General features: G+C 42.7%; 2 protein-coding genes across 4 annotated transcripts in view; one reads left to right on the forward strand and one right to left on the reverse strand.

The window, feature by feature from the left end:
• Nucleotides 1-628: 628 nt before the first annotated feature.
• LOC144044319 (uncharacterized) lies at nucleotides 629-2,930 on the forward strand. The gene is made up of 4 exons (XM_077558650.1): nucleotides 629-721; nucleotides 793-1,140; nucleotides 2,070-2,176; nucleotides 2,268-2,930. The coding sequence occupies exons 1-4, from the start codon at nucleotides 673-675 to the stop codon at nucleotides 2,475-2,477; spliced, it is 714 nt and encodes a 237-aa protein (XP_077414776.1). The 5' UTR covers nucleotides 629-672; the 3' UTR covers nucleotides 2,478-2,930.
• Nucleotides 2,931-6,033: 3,103 nt separating this feature from the next.
• tnrc6c1 (trinucleotide repeat containing adaptor 6C1) overlaps nucleotides 6,034-12,730 on the reverse strand; it is a 37,803-nt gene continuing 31,106 nt past the window's right edge. For 2 of the 3 annotated variants that reach the window (XM_077557146.1, XM_077557145.1), the window contains 6 exons: nucleotides 12,490-12,639; nucleotides 12,092-12,202; nucleotides 11,325-11,543; nucleotides 10,202-10,275; nucleotides 9,971-10,110; nucleotides 6,034-9,886 (listed from right to left, as the gene is read on the reverse strand). In XM_077557146.1, the coding sequence (XP_077413272.1) occupies nucleotides 9,511-9,886; nucleotides 9,971-10,110; nucleotides 10,202-10,275; nucleotides 11,325-11,543; nucleotides 12,092-12,202; nucleotides 12,490-12,639 (1,070 nt within the window). In that variant the 3' untranslated portion in view covers nucleotides 6,034-9,510. The remainder of the gene's footprint in view (nucleotides 9,887-9,970; nucleotides 10,111-10,201; nucleotides 10,276-11,324; nucleotides 11,544-12,091; nucleotides 12,203-12,489; nucleotides 12,640-12,730) is intronic. The other variant, XM_077557144.1, reaches the window with a different exon arrangement.

Raw genomic sequence — 12,730 nt, forward strand, 5'->3', positions numbered from 1 at the left:
TCACATAAGAATTCTAACTCTAAAATGTCTCCCCAACATCTGCCCATTTTGTGTGCTGGATTGAAGCAAGATATGTTTGACAGCCCTGGTATATAAGGAAATACACACACTGAAAATAGTTGGGTCAAAAATAACAAACCAATCCTAAAGGATCTGACTAATATTTATGAGTTGGTTTACACTAAAAGACCAATTTCTTGACTCAAAGTTGGGTCAAAATCACCCATAAAGTGAATTGGTCATTTTTTGATCCATAATTGGGTTACTTTTGACTCAACTGTTTTTAGAGTGCAGTATATATGAATATGAATAGACAGACAGAAAATAAAATACCGGCGGCCTACTAATCTTACAGTACTACTTCACTAATCCTTGAAAATGATGACAAATTATAGCATTCTTCAAAGTAAAATGTTATTGAACCGGACGGACCAGAAACACTCCACTGTTACTGTTTAAAAAGTCCACACAATTCGCCACAAAATTGTCTTGAAAAGTGCTTCATACAACCCAGTCAAAATATTGAAGGTGCACAATAATAAGAAGAAACAGTTGCTTGCGGCGGTGATGTTTCTTCCTGCTCTGCGGCAAAGACCAACAAATAAAGTGAGCACAGGAAATGGTAGGAGGCTCATTGTGGCTGAGCTTCAGTGCAAAACGCTGAAGACCAACATGAAGACCAGCATCGTGCTCGTTCTTGTCGCTGTTCGGCTCTTGAAGGGTAATAACGACGCTCATCTTAAATCCAATATCATGAGTTTTGCTCATTTAAATGTTTTTGTCTGTGTGCAGTCAATACAGATGTGACCTTCATCCAGCTGGCAGAGAAGCAATCTCTGGAGCTCTCGTGCCCGCCTCAGCAGGACCACGCTGGCCTGACAAGTCTCCACCTGTACCACCGACGAGGCCCCGCTCAGACCACCCTACTGTCCCTGGCTCGGGGGGACGAGGACCAGCTAAGGCTGGACCCTGACTTCAAGGCACGCTTGCGGCTGTCCGGAGGGCGCAACTCCTCTCGGGTCAAGGTGATCCTGTCGCACTTGGAGCGAGTGGACTCGGGGCTGTATGTGTGTGAGCACAGAGAAAACAGGTCACAGCGTGTCTTCACCTCTCAGGTCTTCTTGCTGGTTGAACCCTCAGGTAGGAAAACAACTTCCGTACAGAAGATGAGAGGAGAGTCTAAAACGCTTAACAAAAGTGTGAGAAAAAAAAAGATGAACACACATCTTTGCCTTCTGCTAGCTCAATGCGAACACACCATGCAAAATACAATTGATGGGCTAACAAATCGCATCGATAGTCGCAGTGTTTATAACCCACTAAGCAACGATATATGGGTCGCAAGTTTGTCTGATGATGCTCGTTTGATGAATTATCATGTGGTGCGACCGCAAAGAAATAACCAATTTGGGACTTTTACTTTGAAATAGCCAGTCAAGAACCCATGGGAGCAGCTAGCAGGTCTCATATCTATGTAAAAAAAAAAAAAAGTTAGCAATTAGTATGTAGTAGTCATATATGACCTAAAAAAATATATATATTTTTTCCCCCCAACAAATATATGATTCCATGATATTTTTCCTGTGTGGCTAGCAAATGCTAGCTAGCTTGTTTTGCTTAGATGACTAATTGTTAGCCACATAACTGATTGATTTAAGATGAATATATTATGTGGTGCGATTAACCATCATCTAGTGCAACAATTGTAGAAAGTTTTCCATGATAAGATGTATGTCCTAAATTATATATATATTGCACTGCCCCCTGGTGGCCAAGGCACGTATACCAGAAGGAGCTGCACAGTTTAATTCTAGTATATTCATTTAATTATGTTATTACTACAGTATGTTTTAATAAAGTACAATTTTATAGAGTGCTATTTTTATCAAAGTTTGGGCAAGATTGCAATATGAAATATCAATTTTTTATTATGAACTCCACTTGATCACATTTATTTGATTAAACATTATGCTTAGGCTGGCTATGAACATGTTTTATTTTTATGGGCAATTAAATTCCTATTCGATTGTGGCATTTGTCACCGAGTGTGTTGGCGTTGTGTTGTGCAGGGAGGCCATGCCAGTGCTCTTCCAGCTACCCGCCTCTGCTCGTGACCATTTTTTCAGCGACGGGCCTCCTTCTGATCATGCTCTTGTGGCTTGCCGCGGGAGATTGTGTGAGTAGGCACAAAGAACTCAAACAAAAAAAGTCAAAAGTGACTCCTTTAGTTGATGTTATAGTGGAACATCAAGTGAAATGTGTTTTAGGTGAAGACGAGGCGGCGTCCTCCTCTCAAAGGGCCAGCTGCTGTTCCCATTTATGAGGAAATGACCAGGAAGGAGCAAAGCTCCGGCGTGGCCCCGAACAAGCAGGAAACCCTGGAGGAAGTCACCTCTCCATTGTATGCAAACACTCTCGTGAGACAAACACAAGACAACTATTACGCCTGCCCCAGACACATCACCCTCAGAGCCTGAATGGACATCACACAATTTAGTAAGGATTTAAAGGTAAAGTTGATAGATTATTATGGATAACTACATATTTAGTAATTAAATGTGGTATTGTGACGAGAATGTGCATTGCATATTGGCATACAGTATAGTATATTATGTGTAGTAAGAAATATTCCTAAATACTGTTTATATATTAATAATGAAATAGAGATAAGAGGGAAGAATGAGACGAGTTTACAAGTTCTTCTTACTCCTTTTTAAACATGTCGATGATCAGGTAGACTATATGTAAGCAGGTTTAGTACCTGCTGTATGTTTGTGTCGATTTCCATTCTTAACTCTTTTTTTTTTCATTTTTTTTTTTTTAAATCTTCAGGAGTTCCTATAGTAGACTTTTCTAAGTATTGTGCTTTATTTTTTAGACATGTTGAAAATAAATATTTTTGGGAAAAGCACAACGGTTTTCCAAATGAAGCTCCCACTTCTCAATTCACTTCGAAATAGTAATTCCTTTTATTGCTTTGGTCAATACATGAGTTTTTTTTTTTTTATATACCCTGAATAACAAAGGATGAAGGTTTTTTTTTTTTAAGAGAAAAACTAAAGCTAAAAAAAACAACTAAAAAAACTTAGAGCTGAGAGCAGCTATGAAGGGTTCTCGCAGCCTGGGCCACTTTAGGGTACTGACGTATTTGAAATTAGATGTTATTTTTTTGAAAATAGCACAATAACATTTACATGTTTAGTTTTTTTGCCAGGCCTATAATCTGTGTTGACAATTGTTTTGCCTTTACTTTTCATTTTTAACCTTTTTACATTAACCACCCAGTTTCAACAATTCGATATAATCTATAGTAAGCGTTAAAGTAGCACTGACTGTCACATAAAACGTGACCTCTATAATCAGCTATGTGTGGGGCCAAATTTGAAAGAAATTTAAAAATGTCGTATTTCTGCTTACATTTAGCTTTTTTTGTGTGTGCGTGTAAGTCTTGGGCCGTTGCATATACTGCAAACTTCTAGTATAAAATAATCTATTCTCATAGAAAATACAACTTGAGCTGCTTTGTTAAAATGTTCTATTGATCTAATGATCAATTATTTTTGCCACCCCAAAAAAATCTCAATTATTTTGCCGAGTGTGCAAACGTTTTGTGATTTCCTGGGTATGTTGGGCAAGTAATAATTTTTTGAAAATGTAGTCTTAAATAAGCCTAACATGCCTGTTTTTGGAAGCCACCCAGAACCGGAAGAACAGACAACCCCCACAAAGAAAGTCGGCAGCCTGGATTCCAACCACCAAACCTTCAGAATCATGAGGCAGACATGCTGAATTGAAATACCACCCACACACAAAAACAATGAGCAAATTTTTTTTTCTTAAACAGCCGAGAAAAAAATTGCTATTTTATTAATATCTGAAAGAAGCTCCATAGTTCATGAAAACATTTGTTTTTCGGCATGTCATTTGAACAATCACATTCTATGAGGAGAAAGATATACACAGAGAAAAATCAAAATAAAATAATACAAGCCACTGACTTTGTAAATCATGAAATCTCAGTACAGACATTTTTTTCCCCCTTAATATTCCCCCCCAAAAAAGCAGCCCTAATTCCAAACACCCGATGATACCATGCCCACCCCGGGAAGGAAAGAAAGAAAACCCCGTAAAAACCTTGAGGGTGACAGGCTGGAATCCCACAGTGCTAAAGAGTGAGACGCTCATTGGTTTTTAGGAATACACAGCATGGCGATGTAACGCTAGGTCGATCGGAATCAGGGGACAAACACATCAAAATAAACAATACAGATACTGGACCCCCCCCCCCACCCCAAATAAAACCCCTGCAATAAATCAGCCACGCCAGTGTAGGCCATGAAAATCGCCATCCTCTGCTCCTCCGACACTTGTGCATAGTTTCGTGTTCCTTTACAACCAGCTCCTCGTTTTCACAAACATCCTCGCCGTGCCAACAAATGTTCCGCAAATGTACTCATCTTTTCATGAGCCACACACACACACACAGAGAAAAAAGAAGAGAATGCACGACACTCCTGATTCAGTCAGGATGGGACCTCAACTACACAGCATTTTGCATCTTATTCACTTTTTTTTCTATTTTTTTTTTAAACAATCCACATTTTTTCTTTTGAAATGTAAAGCAATTTTAATATATAGATTTTATATATATATATATGTATATATATATAAAGCACTCCATATTCATTTTAAGTCCATTATTTGGTTATTACGTAACTGCTACGGATTTAGAAACGACATGTATTATTTGCTCCTCCTTCTCCAATCCATAACTTTCAGTGCTCGGATGATTCGTAATAATATTCGTCATCAAAATGTACATTTAAAATGATGTGGAGTTGGTACTCTGGAACCCTGGCCTTCCTGAGACGAGATCCACTTTTTCATGTGTGCAAGATAGTGAGCAATTGTCTTTTTTTTGTTTTTTTCTGTTTCGTATAAAGTAAAAAAAAAAAAAAAAAAATCTATAGTCAACATAAAACAAACAAGCTTTCAGTTAGCTCAACAGAAAGACAGAACGAAACAACACTGTTCGATCCCAGAGTTCTTAAAGTAACACGAGAAATCGTCATTCTGTGTTGCACTTTGAAAAATGGAAGCATTTGTCCTCTTTTTTTGTTGACATTTTTATCTTTTTTTTTATTTTTATTTTTTAAACCCCGTTCCCCCTGACATCTCCATCATTAAATTCTTTTGGAACTCCAGAAGGAAACAAAAGTGTTTTGTAAACTGTCAGTGGCCTGGCGGGTACAATGAAATGGGTGCGAGAGAAAGAGAAACAAAACAAAACAGGTAGGCACCTCAGACAGCATAAGTCCTTCTACCCCAAAACATTGATGGCCACAGGTCTGTCAAATACTTTTTTTTTGTCTTTTTTCTTTTTATACATGTCTTTTTTTTTTTCTCTTTTAAGTTTATACGAGGTGTTTCAGGAATGGTGCCACAAAATATATTCTTGTATGTCTGGAAGTGTCAGATGCTCAGACCTCTTCTCACACACTGAACAAAGCAAACGCTGCAAGATCTTTTCAAACCAAATATTTTTTGTTACACGAATCCTGGAACTTTTCAGACACCTCGCAGTCTGAAAAATGGTGCAATACTCAAATACGATCCATACTCTCCTTGAATTATTGTCCACAATGAAAGCCACTAAAGGTAGATAAACATTAAAAACAAAACACGTATTCTTTTAGTCCTTGAGTAAACACGTACACGTGAACTGTCCCCCTTCGGTACTTGTGTCATGTGGTTGGGTTTAGCTGGATGAGGACACTCAGTGCAATGCTATAGAGGCTAGAAGTCACAACAATACTGATTTTGACAAGAAACTAACTCGATGGCCGACACGCTCGCACTCACGTACAGTACAAGCAGCCCTGTGCAAACACACACACACACACACACACACACACACACGTTTGTTTTGCCTTTTCAAAGTCGATCCTTTTCAACATTTCTTGAATTGGAAACAAAAAAATAACTAGAAAAAGTGTTCACATTACATTAATGGCGCTTCTTTTGATTCAAGTATTTGTTTTCATTATTTTTGTATTTGTCTGATATGTTTATGATCTCATCAATATTAGGGAGGGTACAAGGGGCCACATACACAGATGCCCGTGATGTGTATGAACTAGCATGTGCATATAATCAACCCGGGCATTTGTTTAAAGTAGGGGTAGGGAACCCTGTGAGAATTTTTTTTCAGCCATGTCATTTTATAAACAAATAAAACCTAGAAAAGTCCCCAAAATGTTCCTAACACACAACAACAAACATTTGTTCAATCATATTTTTTTTTTCTTTAACCTCATGACCACTTGGAGGACTTTTATCAAAACTTGCAAAGGTCGCCCACCCGCTTTGCTTATTCAGCTCTTCTTTTTTGGGACACCCACAAATGATTGAGACGCATTCGGTTTTTGTTCCAGTCGCCACTGAGTCTGTGCAACTTTTCATCATTAAAAAAAAAAAAAGTGGTGAGGGTTTAATAAGAAAATCAGAGGTGCTTATTTGACCTTTGACACAAGCAGGCGGTTTGTTGTGGGGGTGCACTCAGTGCTGCGCTGCGCTGAGAATTACAGGGCACATTTGCGAACAGAGTCCCGGTCACCTGGTTCGACCGTCCCACTATCCAGTTCCTTGAATCAAGTCCAGTGTGGAGTAAACGCGCGTGCAAACACATGAACCAACCAAACAAATGAACAACACAGGCATTAGTGATTGTTTTGTTGGATGGCAAATCTAAAAAGTGACTCTGGAAGAGAGGGAGGGGGGAAAAAAAACACACATTACAAAACAAAATTAAATCATATTTAAGACTTGGTACCGAACTTGAGACGTGTCCCTGTTCCAAGCTGGCGCCACCTTCAGGCCGGAGGCCCAAATTGCTCCAACATAAGCTTTGAGAAGGAGACAGCTTGCAGAAAAGCGAGAAACGCCTCAGATTTGGAGTGCACAACTCAAACATTTTTTTTTTGTAGTTTTCTTTTGAGTTTATGAAAAAAAAGTTGATAAAGATCCTGTTTTTTGGTTTTTATAAGAGATGTACCCGATGTGACCCATAAACAGTGCACAGACACATAACCGCCTCCTCCTCTTCCAAATGGTGATAAAAAGCAGCATGGCCGCCTCCTCCTCCTCACCCCAGCATTCAGCGAGGAGGCGTGGTCACATGATCGTGATATTTGGATGTCAGTTGGCACGAGACTGAAGAAAGCCCGCAAGCGCGAGTGGGCATCCAGGTGGTCTTTTTGACGGGAAGCTGCCTTGGTAGTAAAGGTGGCAAGTGGAGTGGTGACGTTTGGCAGATGGGGAGTGGGGGTGTGGTGTGGTGATGGCTGCGAGTTGACACCTCCTTGTCCTTTGCATAGAAATGGAAGGCTGCGTCTCAGTGGAGGTGGCTCCGAGTGGAACTGAGTGCTCCCAGAGGTGAAACATAAAGCACCAGTGTGTGTCGTATGCTGAGGGAGGCGCCCCCCACCCCCTCCACATCCTCACTGGACGGACACAGGAAGCGGGCTCACGTGTTTACAAGTCGTCCGTTTTGAAGGGGGGAGGGGTGAACACTGCATAAAGCAATGATAATAGAATCAGCAATGATAAAAACAATAACAGCAAACATCAACAGTAACAGAAAGTGAATAAAAAACTAAATAAAATGCCTCCATCTCAGAGTGGAAGTGGAGGTTGCTGAGGGCAGCAGTAGTAGTAATAGTATTAGTAGTAGAATAGTAGTAGTACACTAAATACAGGTGGAGGTGAAGAGGGGAGTTGGGTGCGCTGGCGGGGGCACGATGGGGCCGGGGGGATTTGAGGTCTGCTTGCAGAGCACGGCGCCCCGCAAGCAGGCAGGCACTCAGTGGCCACGCCAGGACGCCGGCTGGCCTCCAATGACGCGGGTACGACACGCCTCTCCAGGAAACAAGGCTTAAAAAAAAAACAAAAAAAAAAAAACAAGGAGCGAGGAAGTTGAGTTGGGGGGTCTCCCTGCCGCCCCCTCCCACCATCATTACCCTTTCACGTTGCTACCATGTTCATTCTGGGCCCCCGCGGAGTGAAGTAAATCACAACCATGTCAAGTTTGAAGCCACTTAGCAAGTCAGTCACTTTCCATGCCAGAGTAGCTTCTCCGTTTTGCGATCTCGGCGTTGAAGGGTGCGGGCGGGGTGGGCGGGGCACAGTGGGCGTGGAACGCTTCTGTTAAGTGCTATGACAGACCAGGCCTTTCACATGGACTTCATTCATTTGGGCAAAATGAGACAAAAAAAAATAAAAAATACAGGCTCCTTTCATTTTGGTTTGATGCCTTCTCTCTATACACACACGGCGCACGCACGCACACACACACACAGTCACACCTGTCGCCTGCTGAGAAGTGCTTTAAGTGAATGTCCTTGAATATCAGACAGACAAGCTTGCTACTCTCCTGAGCTCACACACACACAAACGTACTCGCAACCAGATGTTTTTTTTTAGTGGCAGTTCTAGTCCGGGTGATGCAGGTTGTGGTTCTGCTGTCAGTCAGTGGGGAGCGTGGACGGTACAGTCTGTGCTGGCTTATATTGCACGTCGCTTGAAATGGTTGCTTTGTGACAGGGGGGCACCAATTTTCTTCTTCCTGTCTTGAGGTGCAGCAAAAAGGCCAAAGACCAAACTGCCGGTTGAAGTGCATCCAAGTGTTTTTGTTTCTTCCACACTAATAGCAGTGGTTCATTTTGTTAGGCCGTCACATCCACCACAAACACCCCCCGTGAACACGTCTGAATAAAAGCATTTTTGAAATTTGTTTGCAATGGTTCAAGAAAGAAAAGAAGACGCACTAGAAAAATAAATGGCTTGAACAAGGCGAAGAGAGTTGCATCATTCCCTTTGCGAGCGTTTGTTTGTCGACGTGAGCTGTGGTTGCTTATGTTGGGCCGCAGCAGCATGTACTCTCCGCTCCGCTTTGACTGGCTCAGAGATGAGGGGTGTGCAAGGGTCCGTATGCTTCTTCACCGAGTTCCAGAGTGAGTAAGGGAAGCAGGGCGGGTACGAGGTTAAGGCCAATATTAGTGCTGAGAGTCCAGAACAGCCGAAGAGTACAACCAGCGCCTCTGATTGACGTTGTTTTTTTGTTTTTGTTTTTTACTTTGGGAATGACGCCTTCTCGCGGGTCTCTGAGGTGCAGTATGATTGCCTCGGAGAGGCAGAGGGGGATTAAACAGAGTTCAAGATGGCAGCTGGTCAGCGCGCCGGTACACGAACACGTTTGACTCGGCGAGTTCACACGTGTAAAAAGTGTTTTTCGTAAAATGGATGAAAGACATCTTCCTGTGTCTCCAAGTGTAAAAACTCACCGCTGCGACTTTTCACTTCGCAGAACTGCAACTTCAAACAAAACAAAAAAACAAGGAGCGGACGAAGGTGAGGAGGTGAAGCGTGGAGGTTGTGGATTCCTCCCACCTCCTTCACCGTCATTGGTTGCTCCGTGCTGATTATCTCCGTATTGATTTTGCGCCGTTGTCCTTACATGGACTCCCCGCTCAGCAGGTCTCCAGGCAGCAGCGTATTGATGGGGCTGGGACTCCCCATGACCCGAGCCTCCTCTCCACTAGGGGGCCCCCACAGGCTGGAATATTGCTGCACGCCACCCCAGAGCAGCTCGCCGCCCGCCTTTGTGCCGCCGGAGCCTCCGCCGCCGTTGTTGTTGTTGTTCCAGTGGGGCGCGTGGCCGATGGGATGGGACGCTCCGGACCCGGTCCCGCCCATCCTGGTCTGATTGGCGCCCGGAGTGGCTTGCCAGCTGGTGGTTCCGCCCAGCGACTGGCCCTGTGCAAAGAAGCGATTCACTTCCTCTTCTCCGGCAAACTCTGCCAGAATGGTGGTGTTCCCGAGCACGCACCTGGACGCAGACACAAGGACGGACAGCAATGAAAAGACTGGCATCTCCTGAGGACTCACCGCCTTGGAGTGGACTAAAACATACATGTGCAGGGACTTCTGAGCCTTGGCAGCTTCGTCCTTGGAGCTGTAGCGTACCACAGCGTTGCCCTGTGTCAGGTTGAGGTGGAATGTGATGAGCGGGCCGTGCTGCATGCACAGTGTACGCAGAGTTGAACCGTCAATCTGCCGCAGAGAGGGTGAGGTCAACGGTGCACCATAAATGCAAGCGTGTGTCAAGTGCTCACAGGCTCAGGTCATGCAGGAGTCCACTTACCTGTGGAGTGAGATTCCTCAGCACCAACCAGCTGCTGGTCCTGGTAGAGCTGTCTGTACTCCACGTGGTGCCAGCTGCAGAAACAAAGTAGTAGATGTGTTATTCAAACATCAACACAGGTGGCCGACGGTACAGTAATGTGTTTCCATGGTTAAAATACTCCTTGTGGGTTTGGTTTCATGAGATGATCATAGTTAACACAGTAAACCTCTTCTATTTGCAGGGAATTGGGACCAGACCCAGCCACAAATGGAAAAAAAAAAACTTGATACTCCCCTATAAAAAAAAAGTTTACAACTGCCCCATCACTTTAAACCCATAACTATATAACAAACAAAAATCTCAAAACTGTTTAAAGGGGAGTGAAGTGTGAAAATAGTGAAAAAAATGGACACGTGCTGAAAATTTACCATAACTTTCTAAAATAACCAGGGCAAAACTTAGCTCAATTACTACTTTTCTATTACGCAAGGCTTGGGCAGCATCTTGTCGCATATAAAAAAAAAAAAAGTTTTTCAGTAAGATATTCCACAGCAATAAACACAAACAGGAAAAATATTGTGAATTGCAAACCACACATAAGAGTTTCACTGTAATAATATATATATATATTTTTTGTAGACATGTTTCAGGGCACTCAAGGTCCCCTTCAAACATGACAATAATAAATAGACAATCAAGAATCCCATGAAAATAAAGTCAGATGGAATATGCAGATCCCCCCCCCCCCTTACCACAAAAAAAAAAAAAGATTCGTTTTTAGACAGGACTTAAAATTCTGGATTGTCAGTAACTCAAGAGTGATTGTGGATGTGAGTCAAAATACTTGAAGCTAAATAGCTGAAAACTCTGGACCAAAAAGATAAATAGGCTGAAAGAGTGCAGAGTACGGGATGGAACGTAGGGATGGATGTGGGCAGAGAACTGAGATGCCAGGTTATGGAGAGACTTTAAGGTGGGGAGCAAGATCTTAGATTCAATTCTCTGCTTGAGCAATAGCCAGTTCCAGGTTGTTGCAAATCTTGCAATGAAATTCAATTATTATGAAATCTTTTATATTTTATTATTACAATTTTTTGTATTCATTAACTATTTGTCCGGCCTTCCGTAATGTGTGACCTACCCGTGGTGTAAGAGCTGCTCCAGCCTTGGGACAGACCCAGAGAGTTGCCCCCCCAAGTTGAGGACGGCTTGGTGTTTGTGAGGCCAGGCGGAGGGCGGGAGGGGGCTGTGGAGCTGCTTCGGGGTCCCTGTGAAACCTTCCACATGTCATGGGAAAGAGAGGCCTGACTGTGGGAGATGGGACCCGGGGACCAGGTGGATTTCATCTCTGACAGTTTACCTGGATGGACAGAAAAGAGTTGTTTGACAGAGCCAAAGGAATACGCCAAGGAAAAGCTATTCAGAATCACAGGAGCACAAACATTACACTTCTGAGTTCCTTAATTTATTTACAGAAAGTTTTCATGTTATCAGCTGTAAAAAAGGTATAAAGGTTAGTCCTGCATTAACTATGCCTGGTACTAGATTTAGATATTCAAGCTGCTTATTCATCTTTCATGCAAATGAAAATCTTACAACAGTGCCTTCATCAGTCAAACAGAGCAGCAGGTTAAACGTCAGGGTAAAAACAAGTTATGCTGTCCCGTTTTCCCATGCACAAGTAGAAGGGAGGGTCACCGACACCACAGGGGGTTGTGCACTGCAGGAGAGGCAAGCTGTCAGAATGGAAGCGCTAATGAGTCCTATTTAAGCAGGTGCAATGACTCGACAGGCAGGCTGGGGGTGCTCTCCAGTGAATGGTGGGGCTCATGGGTTACAGTACAGGGAGGGAAAGGATAGTATTGGTTGGCAGTTGTTTATCAACTGCAATTTGTTATCGCCATGTACCTGTTTCGTCTGCCTCCGGGGACGACAGACTGAACGAGCTAGTGTAGGCACTGACTGACCAATCAGAGGAGGGAGGCAGAGCCTCGTTCTGAGATGAAGTGGGAGAAGAGCCTGAGCCGATGGCAGCGCACAAACAAATACACAAAAACAAATAAGGGAAAGGAGCAGAGAGAAAATGGAATCAAAGAAAAATGTGCAAGAAATGATGAGATTCAGAACAGAAGAATTAAAGAGTATAAAAAAAAATGACTGGTGAAGCAGTTTTGAACAGAACATGGACAGCAAAAGAGTAAAGAAGCAGACTCGCTGGTGGCAGCGCTTGCAATATTTGAATGAAAATGTAACATTAAAAAAAACATATATATAATAATTCTCTCTTCACTAAATATGACTCTCACCTGCACTTCTGTCTCGCAGCAAGTAGCGGTTGACATCTTGGATGTTAGTGTTGATTGTGGGACCACTCGGGACACTACCCGGCGTCATGTTGGGGTCCGTCTCCGGATCGATATTCTGGAGACCCTTCCAGGGTACGCCTGGGCAGAACTCTGCAAAATGTCAAGCAAAAGTGTTTGCAAATGATTTTTATTTCACAACAGTGAAAAGCAGGCATAATATACTTGTGATAGTAATGCACAT

The sequence above is a fragment of the Vanacampus margaritifer genome, chromosome 2, assembly GCF_051991255.1.
Source record: "Vanacampus margaritifer isolate UIUO_Vmar chromosome 2, RoL_Vmar_1.0, whole genome shotgun sequence".
NCBI classification, from domain to species: Eukaryota; Metazoa; Chordata; class Actinopteri; order Syngnathiformes; family Syngnathidae; genus Vanacampus; species Vanacampus margaritifer.

Coding starts and splice junctions, on each gene's coding strand:
- LOC144044319 (XM_077558650.1), top strand. CDS start 673: ATGAAGACCAGCATCGTGCTCGTTCTTGTCGCTGTTCGGCTCTTGAAG. Junction 1,141..2,069: donor CTTGCTGGTTGAACCCTCAG/GTAGGAAAACAA, acceptor TGTGTTGTGCAG/GGAGGCCATGCCAGTGCTCT. Junction 2,177..2,267: donor GGCTTGCCGCGGGAGATTGT/GTGAGTAGGCAC, acceptor AATGTGTTTTAG/GTGAAGACGAGGCGGCGTCC.